This window comes from Gopherus flavomarginatus, chromosome 4, assembly GCF_025201925.1.
Source record: "Gopherus flavomarginatus isolate rGopFla2 chromosome 4, rGopFla2.mat.asm, whole genome shotgun sequence".
NCBI lineage: Eukaryota > Metazoa > Chordata > Testudines > Testudinidae > Gopherus > Gopherus flavomarginatus.
In genome coordinates this window covers 152,630,164-152,652,237 of record NC_066620.1, presented here as the reverse complement: position 1 = coordinate 152,652,237, position 22,074 = coordinate 152,630,164, and the positions used below count along the sequence as shown (strand labels likewise).

The window sequence follows — 22,074 nt, the reverse complement described above, 5'->3', positions numbered from 1 at the left end:
TAGTATCCAAGTTTCTAACATGGCAGAATCAAGTCTTATCTGCTCAGCCACATTTTGTTTCAGATCTAATGGACCAGATATGTATGCTTTGGATTTCCTAACTATAATCACACTCTCAAGTCAGAACCAGGGATAAGAATGCAAGATTCCTGATCTCCAATATTCTGCTGCTTTCTGAATTAGTTGTACAACTATTTGCTGAAGTGTTAGATCCCTTTTAGTGTCTGATCCACAAAGAGGCTAGAAACCTCTCTTGCAGCACATACGAAAAGTGATTTTAATAGGATGTTTTAAAACCATTGTTTTCACAGGTGTCTGGATATATATTCATAACTTTTTAAAAAGATTTCATGCTGAGTTGCTTTTTCTTTCCAGTGCTCACAATGCACCCAGTTATCGAGCCTGTGTTCAGTTATTGAGCAGTCTTAGTGGGTATCAGTATACAAGAAAAGCATGGAAAAAGGAAGCTTTTGATCTTTTCATGGATTCCAGCTTCTTCCAAATGGATGCTTCTTGTGTTAACCAGTAAGAGATGTTCTTGTTTGTTACTGTAAATGTTCAGCATATAGTATATTGAGTTACACATTAAAAATGCTGTGCAATGTAAGCCAGATAGTGCCAGCAAACTTCTCTGTTTGTGGGTGCATACAGATTATGAAATTCACATATTCAAACCTTATTTGTGTGCACAAATTGAGTGCAAATGACTTTGTATTTGTAAACCTATCAAATACATGAATAAGAGAGTACTAAAATTGCATGTGCAGCCAGTTTCTAAGGAAAATTTGAAATTTGGTCCTATATATATTTTTAAATTTTGGTTAAAAGACCAGAAAATATTTCAAATAAAAAATACAGATGTCTTGCTTTGTAATTATACACAATCCTCCTCTTTCCTTTTAGTTGGAGAGCAATTATGGATAATTTGATGACACATGACAAAACTACGTTTAGAGATTTGATGAGTGAGTACTAATTCCTGTATAATAATAATACTTACTGCTTATATGTTATTTTATGTTTCAAAGCACTCCAGACATGTTAACTTATGTACAATTCATTACATCAATTTCTCCAGGAAAGACATTTAAAAAATCTAAAATAAGTATTTTTTTGGAAAAATTTTGTTCAGGATTTTTTAAATTCCACTTGAAAAGATATTTGTAAGAAATGTTTGAATTAAGCTGAGTTTTAATTTACATTTCTTCTTAAAACTACTGGCATTTTGGAGAAAAGGGCACTGCATTGACCTCTACCATACCAGGGCACAACTTCTTTGAAATTAATGGAAGTGTCCCTCCTTGTGCCAACAGTGAATTTTATCCTTTATATGAAAAAAATGTATCAAGCAAATACTTTGTCCAGTCTCAGAATGTCATTAACTATGTTCTAACTTGAGGAAAAAGATGATTATAGAATCCTGCACAATGACAATTTCTGATTATACAGTTTATTTAAAGATCCAGAGCCAGATTCTTCTTTTAGTTATATTGCTACAAGTAGGTTTGCCCCAGTATAACAAAGCAGAATTTGACCCAAATTATACAGACACTCCCTGACTTACACAAGTGTTCTGTTCCGGAATGCCTTGTGTAACTCGAATTTTGCGTTAGTCGGAAACGTATACCCGACCATTACGCACACACACACACCCCCGAAAAGAAAACAAAATAAAAAAAAACAACCCTCCTATTTCTAGCTCATGGAACTTTTTCCGTAAGTGCGGATTTGCGTAAGTCAGGTTTGTATAACCCAGGAGGATCTGTGTTTAACATAAAGGGAATATGTATATTTGCCAGGTTTTTTTCAATATATGTTTCTTAAATATGCTCATTTTGGTTAAATAGTATTTTACTTATATGTACAAATTACACAGTTGACTTGAAGACTGTCTTCATACTTCTGGTTGTATTCATGTGATAAAATAAATGTTGCCTTCCTTTTATTATTAAAAGTATGTCTCAAGATAGTACTTTTTCTCTCTTAGCACGAGTGGCCGTGGCTCAGAGCAGTTCACTCAATCTGTTTGCTAATCGGGATGTAGAGTTGGAACAGCGAGCTATGCTCCTGAAGAGGCTGGCCTTTGCCATTTTTAGCAGTGAAGTGGACCAGTACCAGAAATATCTTCCAGATATACAAGGTCAGTAGAAATTATTATTTACCAGAACTTTTTAAAATAAAAGTGATCGTTGCTGAAGAAAACTTTGTCATAAAGTAGATGTATGGTATGGGCTCTGGTATGCATTAGCCACTATCACTGAATTTCATTTTTAACAGTCCTCATAATAGAAATCATAATGGAATCTACAGGCCTGATCCTGTCTCTGTTGAAATTGTTGACAAAATTCCAGCTGTTTTCAATGGGAGCAGGGTTGGATTTCAAATGACAGTAGAGCACATAGGCTTGTTGTCTGCCAGTTAACTTCCCACTGCATCATGTCACTCGTCTTTCATCTTATCAATTGGTCGGTATCCCTGGACAATCCTATAAGCTGTTCACTTACATGGTTTATAGGTTGACATGCCCACCCTACTGTACATTCAGCTAGGTAGGTGTGTGTAAACCTGGGTGAAAATATTGCAGGTTCTATAAATTCCTGTAGCTGTTTATTCTGTTCTTCTGTTAGTTTGTCCAGTTATTAACATTGGAGGTTGTTATTGCCTCCTGTTGACTCTTTCATGGGAATTTGGGAGAGGGCTCTTTTTCCTCCCCTCATGTGAGGCAGATTGTTTGTAGGTTATCATAATACACGGTTGTTCTTCCTCCAAATGGGTAGCACCATAATCTTCCTTGTCCACTTGTTCCATGATTTATATTTTGAAGCTCCTTTCCAATCAGCTAGCAACTAGCTGTAGGTCTGGCCTGTTCATGATATCTGGTTGTTTTTCTTGTCTAAACTGTGTGTGGATGATGTGGATCTTTGCTGCTTGAGAGGCTACCTCTTTACTTGTTGGATACTGCAATGTAGCTGATGAGCTGGAACTCACAGTAATCAGGTTTAAATAAAAAGCATCTGAGGACAGAATATTCTCAGTATAATATACAGTCTAATAACAGTACAATATTTTAAAACAGTAAACATGAGTTACTCTAACTCTTACTACATATCTTTTGCTAGAAATAGAGGTCACACTTTTATAATCTGTTCTTCTTTTTGAAATGAATCAAATTCTCGTATAGATAAACAATGTAATGTAGCATAGGGAACAAATAGGGGTGTTTTGTTTGTTTTGCAGTCATATAAATATTTGGTTCACACAGTTTATTTTGGACATTGACAAAAGGAATAACATATAGTTACTTATATTAAATATATTTTAATATTAACTCTAACAAGAATAAACTAACTGGAAAACTAAACAGCTAACCAGAACTATTATAAACTGAGGAATCCTTGTTGGCTTTCTGTTTCAGAAAGGCTGGTAGAAAGTCTCCGTTTGCCTCAAGTGCCCACCCTTCACTCCCAAGTGTTCCTGTTTTTCAGAGTATTGCTTTTAAGAATGTCTCCACAGCACCTTACCTCACTTTGGCCTACCATGATCACTGAACTGGTGAGTTGTAGTTAGCATTCATGATTTGGAAAACTGATGGTGCCCAGGTAACTTAATACATGAACTTTTGTTTGAGTTGCCCCAGGGAAATAAGTTACAGTTATATTATATGCATTTAAATGTACAATGGTCACCATTTAAACTGAATGCTGACTTGTTTGCACAGTCTTGATAGCATCTGTTTCCTCAAATCAAATAAAATGTCTGTATGGCTTATGTGATCAGTTAAGCCATACAGAAAATATTTTATTTTTTAAATTTCCAGTCTTTGTTCCTTCCCTGCTCCCACTTGCATCCTGAAGTAACTTTGCGCCTTCCTCAGTGTTCATTCCTCATTTGCTCCTACTTACCAGTTCACTTCCTGCCAAAGTAAGCTTGCTTCCCCCCCAACGTGCCAGCTCCCTCACTACTTTCACTTGCTTCTTCCTTGCGGATGCCTTACCAGTCATTTAGCTCCTTCTGATGCTGATGACATCAAGTAGAGGGACCTGAAAGACTTGTTATATTGGTAATCAGTGGTGATTCGTGGCACTTTATGGCTATATATTTGTAAACAAACACGTGTACTGCCAGAGCTTTCGCTCTGCTCTGTCACCTTTTTGTTACTCCACTAGCACAAATGGGACAGAATACTGCCTTTAAACAGCCAACCGGGGATTCCTCCTGTGGAATGCTTCAGGAGTAGAAGTGGTTGATAGCCAGAGCACCCTGTGGTCCATTGATTCTTGGTCAGCAGAGTGGCCCCTCAAAATGCCATTACCAGTTGGTTTAAATTAGAGCAGCATCGAGGTGTTAAATTCTGAATTTTGGTGGAGGCTAATCTGAACCCTAGTTGCACTCTGGGAGAGGAAATAATGAAATTCTGTATCTTCTTGTTCCATGCAATAAATGCTGGTAAATTAGATAGAAAAAGGTGTTCTAAAGATTATCAGAATATAATTATGCAATAAATATGTTTAAAATAACTTTGGAGAATAGCAGCGATCTAACTATTAAGTAGCACATTCTCCCCTGTGCCAGATATGCTCAGAACAGAAGAGATGATGTGGCTGTCTGGGGACTGGTTACAGCTGCTAGATTCCCAAGCTGCCATAGTCCTGACATAAATTAGACCAATCTTGGGGTTGCTCTAATTTGATACAACTGACTACGGTCCCTGAAAGATCACATTTCATCTGAGAATTAGCATGTGGTACTGGGACTCCACTCTTGCTTCCCTACACTCCCACCATATCCTCTGCTTCCCTGGCATATTTCCTATTCTGGAAATGCAGGAGGTTGGCATAGGATCTTCTTCTGACTTTACACTAGTTGAGCATCCCCTCCACTGGGGAAATTGCTGGACAGTGGCAGCCAGATTGCTTTCCCTCTGCACTATTCAGGCAGCAAAAAGGGATGGAACAATCACTGAGAATCTGGTCCTATATGGCCAAGTAGGCTGATGGGTGATTTCATTAGCTAGGGAATGAAAATAAAGCTCCAAATCTCAGTCCCATTAAGGCTCTTTCCTCAGGGCTTGTGTATTATTCTTCAAATCCTCACAAAAATCAACTAAAAAAACTGGGCAGTAATTTCCTGGACGCTTTTCCTACTTTAGCCAGCCTGGAAGGGAGAAAGCACAGTCTTCCTCCTAGCTTTCCTTTGACTCAGCTGCTGCTTTTCTTATACTCTGCCCTGAGCAGTCATGTGACCAGCCAGGACCTGTTAACCCTTTTCAGGCTGCAGACCTTTACCCTGAGACAATCCATTAAAAATAAAATGTTTTTAAAATATAGAATTTGCCCTTCAGGTACAAGTGTTTTTACTGATGGAACAGGAACTCACTGCTGATGAAGATATTTCAAGGTAAAATTGAATTAATTTCTGCTCGTTTGTTCAATTTTATGATATCCTGTAGTCTTCTGAAGTCCTATAGGACAGCTGTATTAATATGTAGAAATAGTTTGTCATAGAAAAATTGTTCAAGTTCAAATGAAGAATATTTGAATCTTACTGCAGTACCAGGAACATTATATTTGGACTTTCTGTTTAAAAAACAAAACAAAAACCTCACCACTAACTACTAATAAATAACTATGTTAAATCATGTAATTCCTTTTTCAAGAATATTTTTAACTTCTGCAGATAGTCCCATTGCAGTCAGTGGGTCAAGTTGCATGATTAAAAGGTACATGTTTCCGTAATGTCTACTTTGGATTGTTTTACATTGGGTTTATAAGGGCATTATGAAATATAATGAAAATTTGTTTTGAAATATTTAAAAAACATGAAAATTGTATGTTTCTACTTTTGTTGTCCATTCCTAGCCTCACAGTTCCCACACAGTTTGTATAGTCATAGCTTTATAGCAATGGTGTAGCCAGAACGGGACACACGGGTGGGCGGGCAATGACGGGGCAGGAGGGATCGGGGCCACTTCTCCCCCACCCTCTCCAGACGGCCTTGCTAGGGGCAATGGACATGCTGTCCAGGGGCCCTTCAGGGCCTAGGTGTGCACTCAGAGAGCGGGAGTAGGGCGCGGGGGCTTGCCCCACTCTGCCCACCCGGCGCTCCAGCCAGGAAGCGATGTCAGGATGCAAGGATTTGCAGGCAGGCAAGCTGCCCCAACCCTGCTCTCTGGCTAGAGTGCCAGGCAGGTGGACAGAACGGGGTAAGCCCCCGACCCCACTTTCTGGCTGGAGCACTGGGTGGGCGGAGCAGGGCAAGCGCTGGGGCCAGAGCAGAGCTGAGGGCTGAGGACCTGAGTGGGTGGGTCGTGGCTCACCCAGGCCCACCTGTAGCTACACCCTTGCTTTAGAGGCAGATTTTTCAAAGGCACAAAGGGGAGATACGAGCTCAACTTCTATTTGCTTTTTCTTAGCTCCCTGTTAATAAATTGTATAGTCAGTTGCTTGACCACACTTGAGTATATTTCATAATTACCAAAGAGACCAAATAACCAATGTCAGTCCGTTTTATTAATATGGCACAGGAAACAGGTTCTGTACGATACCAGTCTCTGAAGAACAGTCCCATGCAGTGATGTTATATTCACCTTAGGCAGAAGGTGTGCTGCCCAGGTTACACATTTTAGCTGATATTATTCACATGATTTTACAAGTGACACACCTCTTTACACACCACTAAAATCCAATCCATCAGTTTGTCTCAGTTCCCTAACTTGAACTGTTCCTTCCTCATATTTGTTTTGGATACTAGCATTCCAGGTTACTAGTCAGTGAAGGTCCTCCCCTAGGCTGTACTAAGACAGAGAATGAATGTATCTTGATTTTGACAAGTTTCTTATCTGCTTATGCCAAATGCTTAGTTCAGAATATGCGAAGAGTTATGGAATACTTAGCATAAGTGAACAGGATGATCATGTAGACCAGTTTAGGCTACATCACTGTTACAATATTTGTGCTTAATGTTATTACTGCTTAATGCATACCAATATACATGGTGCATAAAAGATCAGGGTCGGCAACCTCTGGCACGCGACTCGCCAAGGTAAGCACCCCGGCGGGCCAGACCAGTTTTTTTACCTGCCGCGTCAGCAGGTTTGGTGGACTGCGGCTCCCACTGGCCCGTTCGCTGTCCCAGGCCAATGGGGGCAGTGGGAAGTAGCGCGGGCAAGTGATGTGCTGGCCATGGCTTCCTGCCACCCCCATTGGCCTGGGATGGTGAACCGCAGCCAGTGGGACCCATAATCGACCGAATCTGCCGACACAGCAGGTAAACAAACTGGCCTGGCCCACCATGGTGCTTACCCTGGCGAGCCGGGTGGCAGAGGTTTCCAACCCCTGTAATAGATATTATTAATATAATATATATTTATATGCTAACCAGCATATATTAGGCAACATTCCCTTTATGCCTTTGGAAATTTCTATCCAAATGTAGTTAAATCCACATAATTGGCATATTAACAGTCTCCCACTTAATCTGGATGGTTGCCTGCCAGGAACTAGATTCCAAATGGTAAATGAAAGATCTGCATCTTTGTAAAACAAAATGCTAACAGAGAACCATCCCATAATGGTGGAAAGTCATTATGACTCTCCTGTACAGCTACTCATTATACTTTAATTCTAGAACTTCGGGCCCATCTGTTGCTGGCCTAGAGACAACATACACAGGAGGCAATGGCTTCTCCACATCGTACAACAGCCAGAGATGGTTAAACCTTTACTTGTCTGCTTGTAAATTTCTGGACTTGGCCTTGGCATTACCATCTGAAAATCTTCCTCAGTTTCAGATGTAAGTAAACGGAAATGAAATAGTTTTCATTTTTGAAAGCTTTGCTACTGTCTTGTAAAATTCTAATTTTTAAAACCTTTTTTTCCTTTCTCTTCTCTAATCCCCTTTCACGTCTTTAACCCAGAGCAACAGTTTCCTTACATACAGATTTAGAATACTGTGGTGTAATATATTCCCTATATTACAGTAGCAGAGCTATGCTGTAATTACGGTATAGATGGCTATTCTATTCTAACTCCTTATATTTCAGTGACTTACAAATTTCATTTGGGCTGAAATTTGCCATTTTTGATCTTGGACCAAAGGTGATTTTTTTTTAGAGAAATTTGAAGACTATCTGTCCTGTTGTTTTTAACTGTGAATGTAGACATGCATAGACATTGACAGCCCGTGCAGCAGCTGAGAATTGCTAACGGATGGGAGCTCTGCTCTGGCTGCTTTAATCTCTCAACATACCCCGTACTGGAAGGTGGAGTATAGGAGTCAGCTGTGCCACCTGTATGCTATTTGAGAAATCCGCTCCGCTGATGTAATTCTCACCTGGCCAGCTATGGCATGGTTATGTTGCCTTCACACTGCTCAGACAACACACAAGGGATGGAACTGGGGCTAACAACCTGGTTCTGTTTTCCACATGCATTGTAACGGGTGTATAGAGGACCACATTTATCCCTGGTCTACTAAAGTTTATCTGAATGGAATTACATTATTCATAATTTTATTTATAGCATTTAAAATGGCTTCTGGTGGTAGTTCTAATTGTAGTACTTATTATAAGACACTGTCTATTTATTGGGCTAGAATTCTTAGGAGAAAGTTCGGTGTATCTGTCTTTGCAGTAAGGGGGAGATGGATTGTTAGTGGAACACCTGAAGGTCTCTGTTCTTGCCAGAAAGAAGCCACATGCAATACACTAACTTTTTTAAAGGGGAACGGAAATGTTTTTCTAAAATAAATGTAAACTAAATTCCAAAATCATTAACAGAATACACATGTATCTTTAAAATTACAGATATGTTTTTAAAGTGAACTAAAAAGGATTGTTTTATCGGCTCTAAACAAAAAAAAAATAGGTTTTCATCTTTTCCCTGACTTGATGACATTTCAGATATCTACATCAGAGCTTGGAGGTGCATATCTCCTTTAGCTTCAAGTGTCTGAAATATGCACAGCGTTAATAGGAGAGAGACAGAGCTCTGAACTCATATCATTATGAATAAGCAAAATAAGTAGTGATCAAGTAGTGCATTTCAAAATGATTTATTTGTAATTTTAAGTGTACTTAGGTATCTTGCTTTTGTTAATAATTTTCAAGCATCTAAAAGTATGTTTACTCTGAGACTAATTCAGACACAGTATCCGTTCTGAAGATCGTAAAATCTAAACTTGACACGAATCCTGCATGATCTACTTGCAGGAGGTTGCTTTTGGGGGATTAATGGCCTATCCCTTTGTTATGGTGTCCATGGGTGTAAACTGCCCTCTCCTAGATCCAGATGGGCTGCTGAATATTGGCCTTACCTGAGATCTGCCTGCAGAAGCTAAAAGATGGAGGAGTAGTTACTTGTCATCCACTGAAGATCCCAGTGATGGGGCATCCAACCCCAGAACAGAGCAGGATGTATGACTGACTGCATATCCCAACTCTTGCCTTTGGGTGATTCAGAGGGACTGACTCCTTGCCACTGCATTTGAATGACCCTCGCAGAATTCAGTCAGCTCTAACTGCCTTGTTTGTAGGAAGAATATGTGGGGTGAAGGAGAAAGTGGGCTGTGCACACTGCAAATCAGTCAAAATCTACTGACATTCATAAGCTTAAGATGATCGTGTCACTAGAATTTTGAATCCACCCTGATTTTCTGGGTAGGCTCAGGGTCCCAACTGAACTGTTCACACTGTCCTACTTTCCGTTAGTAACCAAACCACATGACAATGGCTTTCAGTAAAGGACTTTTAATTGATAATTTTCTATGTTCCTTACTGTGTATTCATAGAAACATATTAGTCTTATTGGATCAGACATTAGTCTGTCTTGTCCTGCCTCTTCTTGTAGCCTGTATTTGATTATTGAGGGAAGGCAATTTCTTCAACTCCTACTACAGCGCATGATGCGCCTAACCAATTCTACAGTGTTGTGTGATCAGAGGCTGTGGAAACAGGGTAATTTTCTTACACACGGCTCACAACTTGGTTTGGGTTTTACCTTACAAAAGAGCTTCCAGACATGTGGCTGAACCAAGAAAAGTACAACAATAATTTGCAAATGTACAAAACTACCTCAGGTGTTTGATATACATTTTAAAATCACTGTAGGTTTTCTTAGGACAGAAAAGTGACCTGGGTACCATATTGCTTCTCCTCTTCCTCTACCTTCTCTTCCTTTTGCTATCCTGAATTGGTCCTTCAGTTGTCAGTAAAGAAACACAAAAGGGAAAAGGAAACACTGTTTTATTTTCAGTGTTGCTGTAATCTCTTTCCCTTTTAGAAAATGGAAAGGGAAATGGTACAAGCCACCTTTTCTTCCTCTCCTGAAGGAGCCTAATTTTTCTTTCTTTATAAGGAAATCTGACAAGGTTTTATAGATCCCTCATTTTATAATATCATGGGGTTCTAGCTAGCTTAAAAGTTCCCTGTTTGATATGAACAACCTGTGACTGTTGCCTCTTGACAGGTATCGGTGGGCTTTTATTCCAGAAGTGTCAGATGATTCAGGTTTGGAGGTACGAAGACAGGGCACACATCAAAGGGAATTTAAACCATATGTGGTACGATTAGCAAAACTGCTGCGGAAAAGAGCAAAGGTATTTACTTTTTCCTTGTTTTGTTTTACTCTGTAAAGCTGCCCGTACAGAAACTAGCAGCGTTGTTCACTAAAATTAAAGGGGCATTGCCAAGTGTGCTAGCGTGCTTATGTTTGAGTGAAAGTTTCAAATCAAAGTGAGTCTCAGATAATGAAAAAATATAATTGGGTATTTGAAATATACTGTGTTCATTAGTTATGACATAGCCAATTACATCTTTTGTCATGGATAAAATATTTTTAGGATTTGGAGGATACAGTATTATATTTTTCATTCATTATCTTTTAATATAAAAACCAACCACTTTCTAGTAGCTATAGCTGTTTATATACAATTGTATGATAATTTACCTACTAAAATAGGAAAGTGTTTCTGCTCCTGGAAAATGCTTACAAATATTTAGAAACCAAACTTTATTAAAAAATAATTTGTCTTAATACTAGGCAGAGCCATGAAGGGCTGAGTTTCTAGCTTTGTAAGGCAATTTTAACACCTGACTCCAAGAAAAGCCAGTTTTAAGTCTTCAGGCAAAGTAAAATATGTGTCAGCAGAAGTGGAAGAATTATTGAACTGGAGATATGAACAGGATAAACACATAAACAGCTGGTGCTTGTTGTTCCCCTGGTGGCCTGAGAGAGGGACACAAGGAACAATGGCAGCCGCTCTGAGAGGGAGAACTGAGAGCAATGGGGGGAAGTGGGTTGGGGTACTTTGTGAAGAGGGAGAAGAGCTGAAAAGGAGAGGAGCTCTTTCAGTTTTGCCAGTCTTCCATTATTCCAGCGAGTGAGGGTTAGCAGCCAACACCACTGGAACAGAAACATTTTGGAGACTTGTCTTCCATCCCCCAGTGATTGCACCATTGCCTTTCCATTGGAATTATTTCCACTAACAATTGTAAAGCACACACAGCAGAGAGATAGAGAACTACCTATGTTGTTGAATCTCTTGCTGGCTGGAAAGTGAGGGACTGAGCAGAGGACCAGCTGAGGTGGAGAAAGCTCCCACGGAGTAGGAAAAACACTAGATGGTAGCTTTGAAAACATTTGCCACTACTAGGGTGGAGATGGAACCAAGAACAAGGGCAAAGACTGCAAGGGGGAAGGATGGCTTCGCAAGCTCAGACAAGTGATAGAAGAGACAGGAGAGGAACATTTCAAAGTTTTGCAGGGATGCTAACTTTGAGTTTATTCTTGGAAGCCCATCTGAATATTGTTACACCCCTGGCGATGGCATATGCTGGCATACTGTATTTAACCACTGCAGGAAAATTTACTTCCCACTGAACTGTCTCTTTAGGGGGAAAAAATTATTGCTGTAGTTATTTGTTGTGTGAAAATGTGTGGGGTGATTTAGTGTTGTAGGTATATACGTACCATTAAACCAGCTCAAAACCTACAGGAATTTCAAGCAAAATACGTGATGAAAGTCAAGATTCTTCACCTTGTCTTTGATGAGCTAGGAAAATCACCCCCATAAGCGCCTCTTCCCATAGTGCAATGCTAATCAGATTTAGTCTGTATCACTATATGAATTGTTAAATACTGTATATTCCTTGCTTGATGTTTGAAGGTATAGTATTCTACATTGCTTAGGCATATGATGCATTCCAAAATAGTCTTGCCGACTGATTTATAATATTAATTCTTGTACGTACTCATGTTGAGAGCCACTTTTTTTTAAACTCATTAGCTTTCACAGTGTGTTTCAAGAACTTACTAAGTTTCCAGAAACTTCTAGAATCCTCTAGTCAAGGCAGCAGTTACAAATTGTGAACCACAAACTGGGAATACAAGGGTGAGAGGAATGGGAGTGAGATAATAAATACCAGCTTCCAGTCTATTGTTTCTTTCTAATTGCAGTGGAAGAATACTGATGAAGATAGCAGTGTGTTTCTCTTGGAGAGTACAATTTATTGGCAGGATGTGTCACTTGAGCTTACTTTAGCTTCAGGACACCTTTACTCATAGTGAGATTCATGCAGTTTGATGTTCCTCAAGCACTGGTGGCTGAAGGAGGTGCGTTGAGTCAGCATTATGACAAGAAACAGAAAAACATACTGGAATTTCTTTCTGTCATTAGCCTCCTTCTCCACAGTCTGCTGCCCCCAGGTTATGACTGAAGACAATGGGCCCTTTTGGGACAAGGAACTTCTGGTAAAACAACACCCAAATTGCCAACTACAAAGCCTTCATGGCTAAGTATTATTTTAATTTATGGAACGCAGTCTGAAAGTTCTCCTCTTTCCTTCCACAGGACAAGCAGGAGGACTTTAAAATGATGATTTTGGAGGGAGTGGAGATGGCCAAGCATCAGGTGAGGGTGGCCTTTGATGCTTGAGTTGTGAAACAAAAACTTATTTGTTACCACCTGATGCTCACAGCCATGTGTGGTATCTGGATTTCAGTAAGAAATGCAAAAGGGGATAACTCTCTTCAGAGGCAAAGTTATGGATATTTGGATGAAGACAAAAGAATAGAGTCCTAAATACGTCTATTTATGTAGCTGACTACAGAGGAGAAGTGTATTTTTGTTCAGCCAGCTTCTCTAAGTAAAAGGGATTTTAAGAAATAGATTTGCAAAAGGAATACAACCATCATAGGATTTAAACAACAAAACTGCTTCTACCAGCATCAGAATCCAAGCACATACCTGTGTTCTAGTCTCTGTGTCAAATTACCTGTCACTTACCTATCAGACAAATTAGTGGAATTTGCTTAGATACCAAGGTGAAGAAGTGACACAGATGGATTTGTACTTCACTGATCACATCCAGACTGATTAGTGTAATTTGCATAGATGCACTTTGGTTGATCACTTCCAGCACTACTCCACTAATGTTTGTAATGAATAAATGGTGGTGATTAGTTTTGGGATAACCCCATTCATAAGTGTCCACCCTGAGGCAATACTCTCAAAATCAACACTGGAAATTCCCTTCCTCTCTGAATACAATGCTAATGAACACTGTGAAAAAGTGTTGTTTTTTTAATCAATAATTTAAGTTTTAAACCTGTTTCTCCAGCTGCACTGATGAGACAAAGTTATGACTTGGCCAAAGTAGTATTTTTTTAAAAAGGCATGGGGACAGCAACTCATTCAGTATTAGAATTCTGGATTCTTCTTCGAGTGCTTGCTCATATCCATTCCAATTAGGTGTGTGCGCGCCGCGTGCACATTCGTCAGAGACTTTTTACCCTAGCAACACTCGGTGGGTCGGCAGGTCGCCCCCTAGAGTGGTGCTGCTATGGCGCCTGATATATACCCCTGCCGGCCCATCCGCTCCTCAGTTCCTTCTTACCGCCCGTGTCGGTCGTTGGAACTGTGGAGCGCGGTTTAGCTGTTCTCCACCTCCCTAGTGATTCGCTCGTTTGTATAATCGTGTATATAGTTCTTTTCTGTAGTTCTAGTTAGTATTTAAGTTAATAGTTCTTATAGTTGTGTATATAGTTAAAGAGGATCAGGGGCTCGCCCCTTCTCCTCCCCCGGTACCGGGGCCCATGCCCGGTTCACCGGGCTTCAAGCCTTGCGCGGCCTGTCATCGGCCGATGTCCACAGGAGACCTGCACGACTCCTGTTTAAGGTGCCTAGGTGAATTCCACCTGGCGGACAAGTGCCAAATCTGCAAGGCGTTCAAGCCCTGGACAAAGAGAGAGTGGGACATTCGCCTGAAACAACTTTTGATGGAGGCAGCTTTAACTCCTCCATCCTCGGCACCGACTACGGCACCGGGACCAAGTGCCTCTTCCGCACCGGACCGCCCGGCACTGATAAAGGCTCCTCGTCCCCACCCTTCACCGGCCCAACCCTCCAGCCGGCACCTTTCCCTCTCCCCGAGGAGCAAGAAGCACAAGGCTCCTGCAGCACCTACAGCTACACCGCAGTCGGAGCGTATCTCCAAGACGGACTGCCCAGCACCGTCAACTGCCGCGGCACCGCTTGTCTCCGCACCGTTGATTCCAGCTTCACAGGAGCCGTTGAGTCTGGTGCCTACCAGCTCCCCAGCGCGCGCTGTGGTTGAGCTCGTCGCGCCCTCCACGCCGGAGACCTTCTCCGCGGCACAGGACCTAATCGCTCTAACAGAGCCCCAACTGCCCCAACCCCCAGCACCACTGGTGCGGGTTATTCAGTCGCTGGGCAAGCCCACCATGGTGCGACCACCTTCACCGGGCACCAATGAACACCGTCGGTCCCAATCTAGATCCCGCGATCACTCTCGGCCTCGACATCACTCCCGATCCCGGCGCCACTCGCAGTCCCGGTACCATTCTCCATGGTACCGGTCGTACTCGTGGCACCGCTCGAGATCCCGGTTGCCGTCGTGGTACTCTCAGCACTGGTCCAGATCGCGGCACCGACGTACTTATCGCAGCCGATCCCGGCACGACGATATAAGGCACCGGTCGACCTCCCGGCACCGCGCTGGTAGCAGGTCCTGGTCCCGCTCCCAGTACCGCCACGGTTCCCGGTACCGTTCGCCGGTACCGCGCAGAGATGAGCTCTATGGGCACAGAGACCTGGCCCAATCAACTTCAGCTCCTCCCTGGCTGTCGCGTCACCCGTCCGCCTCCTCACACGAGGACAGCGCCTCCTACGGGGGTTCAGATGCGCAGGCCCACCCGGACTACGGACCACCTCAATGGTCCTTTTGGACACCTTGGGCCTATCACCAAGCCCAGGGTGAGCCAATGGGCCCAGCACGCTCCAGCCACTCGGAGCACCGTGCACCAGAGGCCACAGTCAGCCGACCTCCCCCCGCTGGTATGGAGGAAGACTCTGCACATCCACCTGAGCAGCATGTTCCGGAGACGGAGGTCCCCCAGGACAAGGCGTCGGTCCAAGACCCACTCATCCCTGGGTTGTCATCCTCCTCTTCCCCGGATGAGGCGGTAGCGGGCACATCATCATCGGGGCCCCCACCAATTGATCTCCGAGCACACCAGGATCTTCTGCGGCGTGTTGCCCAGAATATAAATCTTCCCGTAGAGGAAGTTCCTGAGGTGGAGGACCCGATGGTTAGTATATTATCGGCGGAAGCATCAACCAGGGTGGCCCTCCCCTTCATCAGATCGATCCAAGCCAGAGCAGTCCCCGGCTTCCATCCCACCCACAGCCAGGGGAGTAGAACGAAAATACATGGTGCCGTCTAAGGGCTATGAGTACCTCTACGTGCACCTTGCCCCCTGCTCGTTGGTGGTACAATCAGTCAACGAACGGGAGCGCCACAGCCAACAAGCCCCCGTGCCAAAATCTAGGGAGGCCAGGTGCATGGATTTGCTGGGCCAGAAAATATACTCTGCTGGAGGCCTTCAGCTCCGTGTGGCGAACCAACAGGCCCTCTTAAGCCGCTACAGCTATAACACCTGGGAGGCTGTCGGCAAGTTTACCGAGTTGGTTCCCCAGGACTCCCATCAGGAATTTACAGCTCTCCTAGAGGAAGGGAAGAGGGTCGCGAGAATCTCACTACAAACCTCGTTAGATGCCGCGACTCTGCAGCCAGAACGGTCGCCTCTGGCATAGCTATGCGCCGCATATCTTGGTTGCAAGTGTCCAGCCTACCGCCTGAGCTACAATACACCATTCAAGACTTGCCATTCGATGGACAAGGTCTATTCCCGCAAAAGACAGACCCCAGACTACAGAGTCTGAAGGACAACCAGGTTATTATGTGTTCGCTGGGAATACATACACCCCAGACTCTGAGACGGTCCTTCCGCTCCCAACCTCAGCGCCCTTACCCCCCACCTCGGCCAAGAAAGGATCTTGCCCGAAGACGAGGCCGTACTACCCGCAGATGTCAGTCTGGACCTCAAGGGGGCAACAATTCCGGTCCCACCAAACCACCACCGGGACCCAAAGCAAACTTTTGAGGGTGCGCCCAAGAGCAGTGTACCAATTCCCTCCCTGGATCCTCTTCACTTTTACAACCGCCTTTCCCCGTTCCTTCTGGCGTGGTCCCAGCTGACCTCATATCATTGGGTCCTACGTACGGTGGAGCTTGGATACTGTCTTCAGTTTATTTCTCCCCCTCCCTCTCACCCCCCCCTCCTCGTCCCTCTTCAGGGACCCCTCTCACGAGCAACTCATCATTCAGGAGGTTCGCAGGCTCCTCTCGATCGGCGCTATAGAAGAGGTACCGGAGGAGTTAAGGGGCAAGGGGTTTTATTCCCGATATTTCTTAATCCCCAAGACAAAAGGGGGCCTCCGGCCCATCCTGGACCTGCGAGGACTGAACAAATTCATCAAAAAGTTCAAGTTCCGCATGGTATCCCTTGGAACCATCATTCCTTCCCTGGATCCCGGAGATTGGCACGCCGCTCTCGACATGAAGGACGCATATTTCCACATTGCAATTTATCCCCCGCACAGGAGATATCTGTGCTTTATGGTAAATAAGGGTCACTACCAGTTTACTGTCCTTCCCTTTGGTCTTTCCTCGGCCCCTCGGGTATTCACGAAGTGTATGGTGGTCGTTGCTGCTTCCCTGTGCCGTCGTCAAATACACGTCTTCCCTTAACTCGACGACTGGCTTATCCGAGGGGCTTCAGAGGCACAAGTGATCAGCCATGTCGCCATCATCAGGGAGCTGTTTATGCGTCTAGGCTTGATCATCAATTTGGACAAGTCCACCCTGGTGCCTACACAGAGGATAGAGTTTATCGGGGCAATGCTGGACTCCAACCTTGCAATGGCCAGTTTGCCCCTGCACTGGTTTTAAGCCATAGTCTCCCTTGTTGAAAGTCTTCAGAGCTTTCCAACCACCTCTGTTTGTACTTGCCTTGCTCTCCTGGGGCACATGGCGGCATGCACTTTCGTCACAAGGCATGCCAGACTGCGAATGCGCCCTCTGCAAACCTGGCTCGCTTCGGTCTATCGGCCAGGCAGGGACACCATAGACATTATCCTCACAATTCCGCTGGATGTTCTAGGCTCCCTCGACTGGTGGAAGACGTAATCCCGAGTGTGTGTGGGCCTGCCGTTTCATCCTCCCCAGCCCTCCGTGTCCCTAACAACGGACGCGTCCTCGCTGGGCTGGGGCGCCCACCTAGGGCTCCTGCGCACCCAAGGCCTTTGGTCACCCCGGGAGCTGACGCTCCACATCAATGTACGAGATCTGAGAGCGGTCCGGCTGGCATGCCAAGCGTTTCAGCGCCATCTACACGGCCGTTGTGTTGCAGTGTTCACGGACAACACAACGGCCATGTATTACATCAACAAGCAGGGCGGGACACAGTCCTCCCCTTTGTGTCAGGAAGCAATATGGCTGTGGGACTTCAGCATAGCCCACTCCATACATCTAGTGGCCTCCTTTCTCCCGGGGGTACGGAACACTCTCGCAGATCACCTGAGCAGCTCCTTCCTATCACACGAATGGTCCATCCGTCCGGACATTCTCCATTCCATTTTCCGGAGGTGGGGCTTTTCCCACATAGACCTGTTTGCATCCAGAATGAACAGGAAATGCCAGGTGTTCTGCTTCCTACAGGGTCGCTCCCCGGGCTCCGTGTCGGACGCGTTCCTGATTCCGTGGACGGGCCGCCTCTGTTACGCCTTCCCACCGTTCCCTCTCGTCCACTGAGTCCTGATCAAGCTCCGAAGGGACAGAGCCCGCCTTATCCTGATCGCTCCGGCTTGACCGAGGCAGCACTGGTACACCACGCTGCTCGACCTGTCCCTGGCAGACCCAGTTCCCCTGCCGCTCTGGCCGGACCTGATCACACAAGACTTTGGCAGGATGCACCATCCGGACCTGCAGTCCCTTCATCTGACTGCATGGCTCCTGTCTGGTTAAACCAGTCGGAGTTGCGCTGTTCCGCCGCAGTACAGCAGGTGTTGCTGGGGAGCAGGAAGCCCTCCACGCGCTCTACATACCTCGCAAAATGGAAGCGCTTCTGCCACTGGTGTAACCAGCATGGCCATTCTCCGCATTCTGCATTAGTCCCCACTATCCTGGACTACGTGTGGTCTCTCAAACAGCAAGGGTTGGCAATCTCCTCTCTGCGAGTACATCTTGCGGCTATATCCACCTTCCATCTGGGGGAAGCTGGCAGTTCTGTTTTTTCCCACCCTATAGTTTCCAGATTCCTCAAGGGCTTGGAGTGACTATACCTACAGGTCAAACGGCCTACCCCTACCTGGGACCTGAACCTCGTCTTAACCAGGCTTATGGGGCCCCCTTTTGAGCCTTTGGCCACATGCTCGCTGCTGTACCTGTCCTGGAAAACAGCCTTCCTAGTCGCTGTCACCTCGGCTAGACAAGTCTCAGAGCTTCGTGCATTGACTGTGGATCCTCCATATACTGTGTTCCATAAGGACAAGGTACAGCTGCGACCGCACCCGGCATTCCTCCCTAAGGTCGTCTCCGCCTTTCACGTTAACCAGGACATCTTCCTGCCAGTCTTTTGTCCAAAGCCGCATTCATCGCGACGAGAGCAACAGCTCCATACTTTGGATGTCCAGAGGGCTCTCGCCTTCTACATCGAGAGGACCAAGCCCTTCCGACGCTCACCCCAGCTATTCGTGGCGGTGGTGGAACGTATGAAGGGCATGGCAATCTCCTCCCAGCATATTGCATCTTGGATTACGTCATGTATTTGGGCTTGCTATGACTTGGCTCATGCTCAGGCGGGCCATCTCACTGCCCATTCTACTCGGGCTCAAGCTTCATCTGCCGCATTCTTGGCCCATGTTCCCATACAGGACATCTGCCGCACGGCCACCTGGTCTTCCATCCATACCTTTGCATCGCACTACGCGTTGGTCCGACAGTCTAGAGACGATGTCGCCTTCGGCTCAGCGGTCTTACATTCCGCAATGTCTCGCTCCGACCCCACCGCCTAGGTGAGGCTTGGGAATCATCTAACTGGAATGGATATAAGCAAGAACTCGAAGAAGAAAAGACTGTTACTCACCTTTGTAACTATTGTTCTTCGAGATGTGTTGCTCATATCCATTCCATACCCGCCCTCCTTCCCCACTGTCGGAGTAGCTGGCAAGAAGGAACTGAGGAGCAGATGGGCCGGCAGGGGTATATATCAGGCGCCATAGCGGCGCCACTCCAGGGGGCGACTTGTCGACCCACCGAGTGTTGCTAGGGTAAAAAGTCTCCGACGAACGTGCACGCGGCGCGCACACACCTAATTGGAATGGATATGAGCAACACATCTCGAAGAACAACAGTTACAAAGGTGAGTAACCGCCTTTTCTTCTTGCCTGATTTGTCACACAGCCTGTTTTTACTCAAGAAATTTTACCAAATAAGTGACAGTTTTAAGTCATATCATAGGACAAAACAGTTTCACTGCTGAAGAAAAATACTAAATAGAATATATTGTCCTGCATTTTGAAGACTGTTTTATATAATGGAGATGTCCCCGTAAGTCTTAATTTCAAAAAAGATGCTTAATGTTGTTTAAAGGGTAAAAAAAATGTTTATAGAATATAATACTTTGAATAAATCTGTAGTTACCCAGGGGCTGAAACGTGAGTAAACAGTAAGTAAATCTATTCTCACACCTCCTCTTCTGATTTTCACATCCCCTTATGTTAGGGGCTTCTCACATTGCTCTCATGCTGTCTGCTCATGTCCCATGGTGTTTCCTTTGATAATTCTCCAGTCTCCACTTCTTATTCTGTATGTGCTACACCCATGTGAGAGGGGAAGCAGATCAGAGGCATTTCAAGACATTACTCATTGATGTGGTGCTTTTCCTCTTCCTCCCTCCCTCAGGAATAAGCACCAACTCCTGCTACAACACAGCTGGGTACATTTGCTTTGTGGTAGAAGGAACACTGCCAATATACTATACTGGTCCATGTAGAGCAGTGTGCAGCCACATCCTCTCAAGTGTTGGCATAGTCATGGTCATTTTCTAGCTTAGGGTATCGTTACGATGGTAATTTGGATCAAAAGGGGAACTGATGGTTAAAGACTACAATGTAATGCACAGTAGCTATTATAGTGACTAATGCTATAGAAAACCCTAAAGGAGGGATATATACACATATATGCACATACCCTTTCAGCTTTTGGCTTATGACTGCTGCCTTTAGTGGTGGGGTTCCAGAAATTTCTTCTGTCAAACAATGCCCTAAGCCCATATATGTAACCTAAGTGTGTGGACAATATCTTCTGAGATGCACACATTTCAGGTAAGTAATTTAACTTTCATGCTCTGAGAAATGATGTCTGTTTAGACTCTAGATGTCAAACTATAAAATATTATTATAGAAATAAATCTTTGCACAGCTGATCTCCTGAAATATCAGTACTGTTGCTCTCCAATAAAAATGTTTAATTTTATTTTAGTGTCTCTGTTCTGGGATTTGTATCTTCAGTAATATTGGCCACAGACTGAGATAAGAACACTGATGTCAAAGAACAAGTCTACTTTAGTAGATGACTTAGTGAATCTCCAGGGCAGTATTTAACAGCTGTTCTGCTGGTAGCAATGTACTGAAATGTTTTAACCTCTTAAATTTTCTGCTTGTTCTATGTATTTTGCTTTTGTTCTGTACTATTTCATATTTATCTGTATTTACAGAAAAACCCAGAGGAGGACTGCTCAGGGAAAACATTAAGTTGGGAACCAGGTCATTTGCTGTTAACCATCTATACCGTCCGCAGCATTGAGCAGCTTCTCCCTTTCTTCAATGTACTCAGCCAGGTTTTTAATAGCAAAGTCACAAGCAGATGTGTTGGACACTCAGGGAGCCCTGTCCTTTACCCAAATTCTTTCCCCAGTAAGGACATAAAAATGGAGAACCAAAAAACATTCTCCAGCAAAGCAAGGCAAAAAATTGAAGAGATGGTTGAGAAGGATTTCCTGGAAGGTGTCATGAAAACATGAGCTATAACTAGCACTATTCAGCTTAAATGTAATGTAATTGTTTAAATGAAATGCTGTATCTTTCAGAGTTGTATAGTTTTCTTTTCTTATGCTGTATGTAAAGAACATTTCAGGTTATATTTAAATATTTGTAAATAAGAGATCAGTTCTGGATGTAGCCTGAATCAAGTTTAAATATTGTTGGCTCATATTGATTATGATGCCTAATATTTACAGTATCTGTGTTTTGTTTTCTCGAGTTCTGTCTTTAAAGAAAAACAAACTACAAAATACAAGCTGCACATTTTTCACTTTGTTTCTAGTTTATCTTTGTGTTCACAGTTTCTCTAACCCATTGGAAGTTGCTAACACACTTTTTCTGTTGAAGCTGGCAATCTGCTAGTTCTTTGAATGATGGTCCCTATTATATTTTACTGTGGGTTATGCATATGTACTGTGTGCCTACCCAAAGAGTTTATATGGCATTAAAATGAAAGGTGCTTTGCCTGTACTGAAGCAAGTATTATCTAATCAAACACATTACTACAATACTTCAGTTCTATCCATTAAGCCCAGACATTTAAAAGACTAAGTTACATGCTATTGCTATACTCCACTGTGCAATAATATGCCACTCAGTATTTCCTTGAATCAC

The 22,074-nt window shown here is 43.9% G+C and overlaps 1 protein-coding gene across 9 annotated transcripts in view; it reads left to right on the top strand.

Annotated features, from left to right (window-relative positions):
- DOP1A (DOP1 leucine zipper like protein A) overlaps positions 1–21,730 on the top strand; it is an 88,481-nt gene extending 66,751 nt beyond the window's left edge. For 6 of the 9 annotated variants that reach the window (XM_050950070.1, XM_050950069.1, XM_050950068.1 and 3 more), the window contains 9 exons: positions 376–525; positions 904–965; positions 1,988–2,140; positions 3,416–3,552; positions 5,342–5,397; positions 7,627–7,791; positions 10,464–10,593; positions 12,847–12,906; positions 21,135–21,730. In XM_050950070.1, the coding sequence (XP_050806027.1) occupies positions 376–525; positions 904–965; positions 1,988–2,140; positions 3,416–3,552; positions 5,342–5,397; positions 7,627–7,791; positions 10,464–10,593; positions 12,847–12,906; positions 21,135–21,440 (1,219 nt within the window). In that variant the 3' untranslated portion in view covers positions 21,441–21,730. The remainder of the gene's footprint in view (positions 1–375; positions 526–903; positions 966–1,987; positions 2,141–3,415; positions 3,553–5,341; positions 5,398–7,626; positions 7,792–10,463; positions 10,594–12,846; positions 12,907–21,134) is intronic. The other 3 variants (XM_050950074.1, XM_050950075.1, XM_050950072.1) reach the window with 1 other exon arrangement.
- The last annotated feature ends 344 nt before the right edge of the window (positions 21,731–22,074 follow it).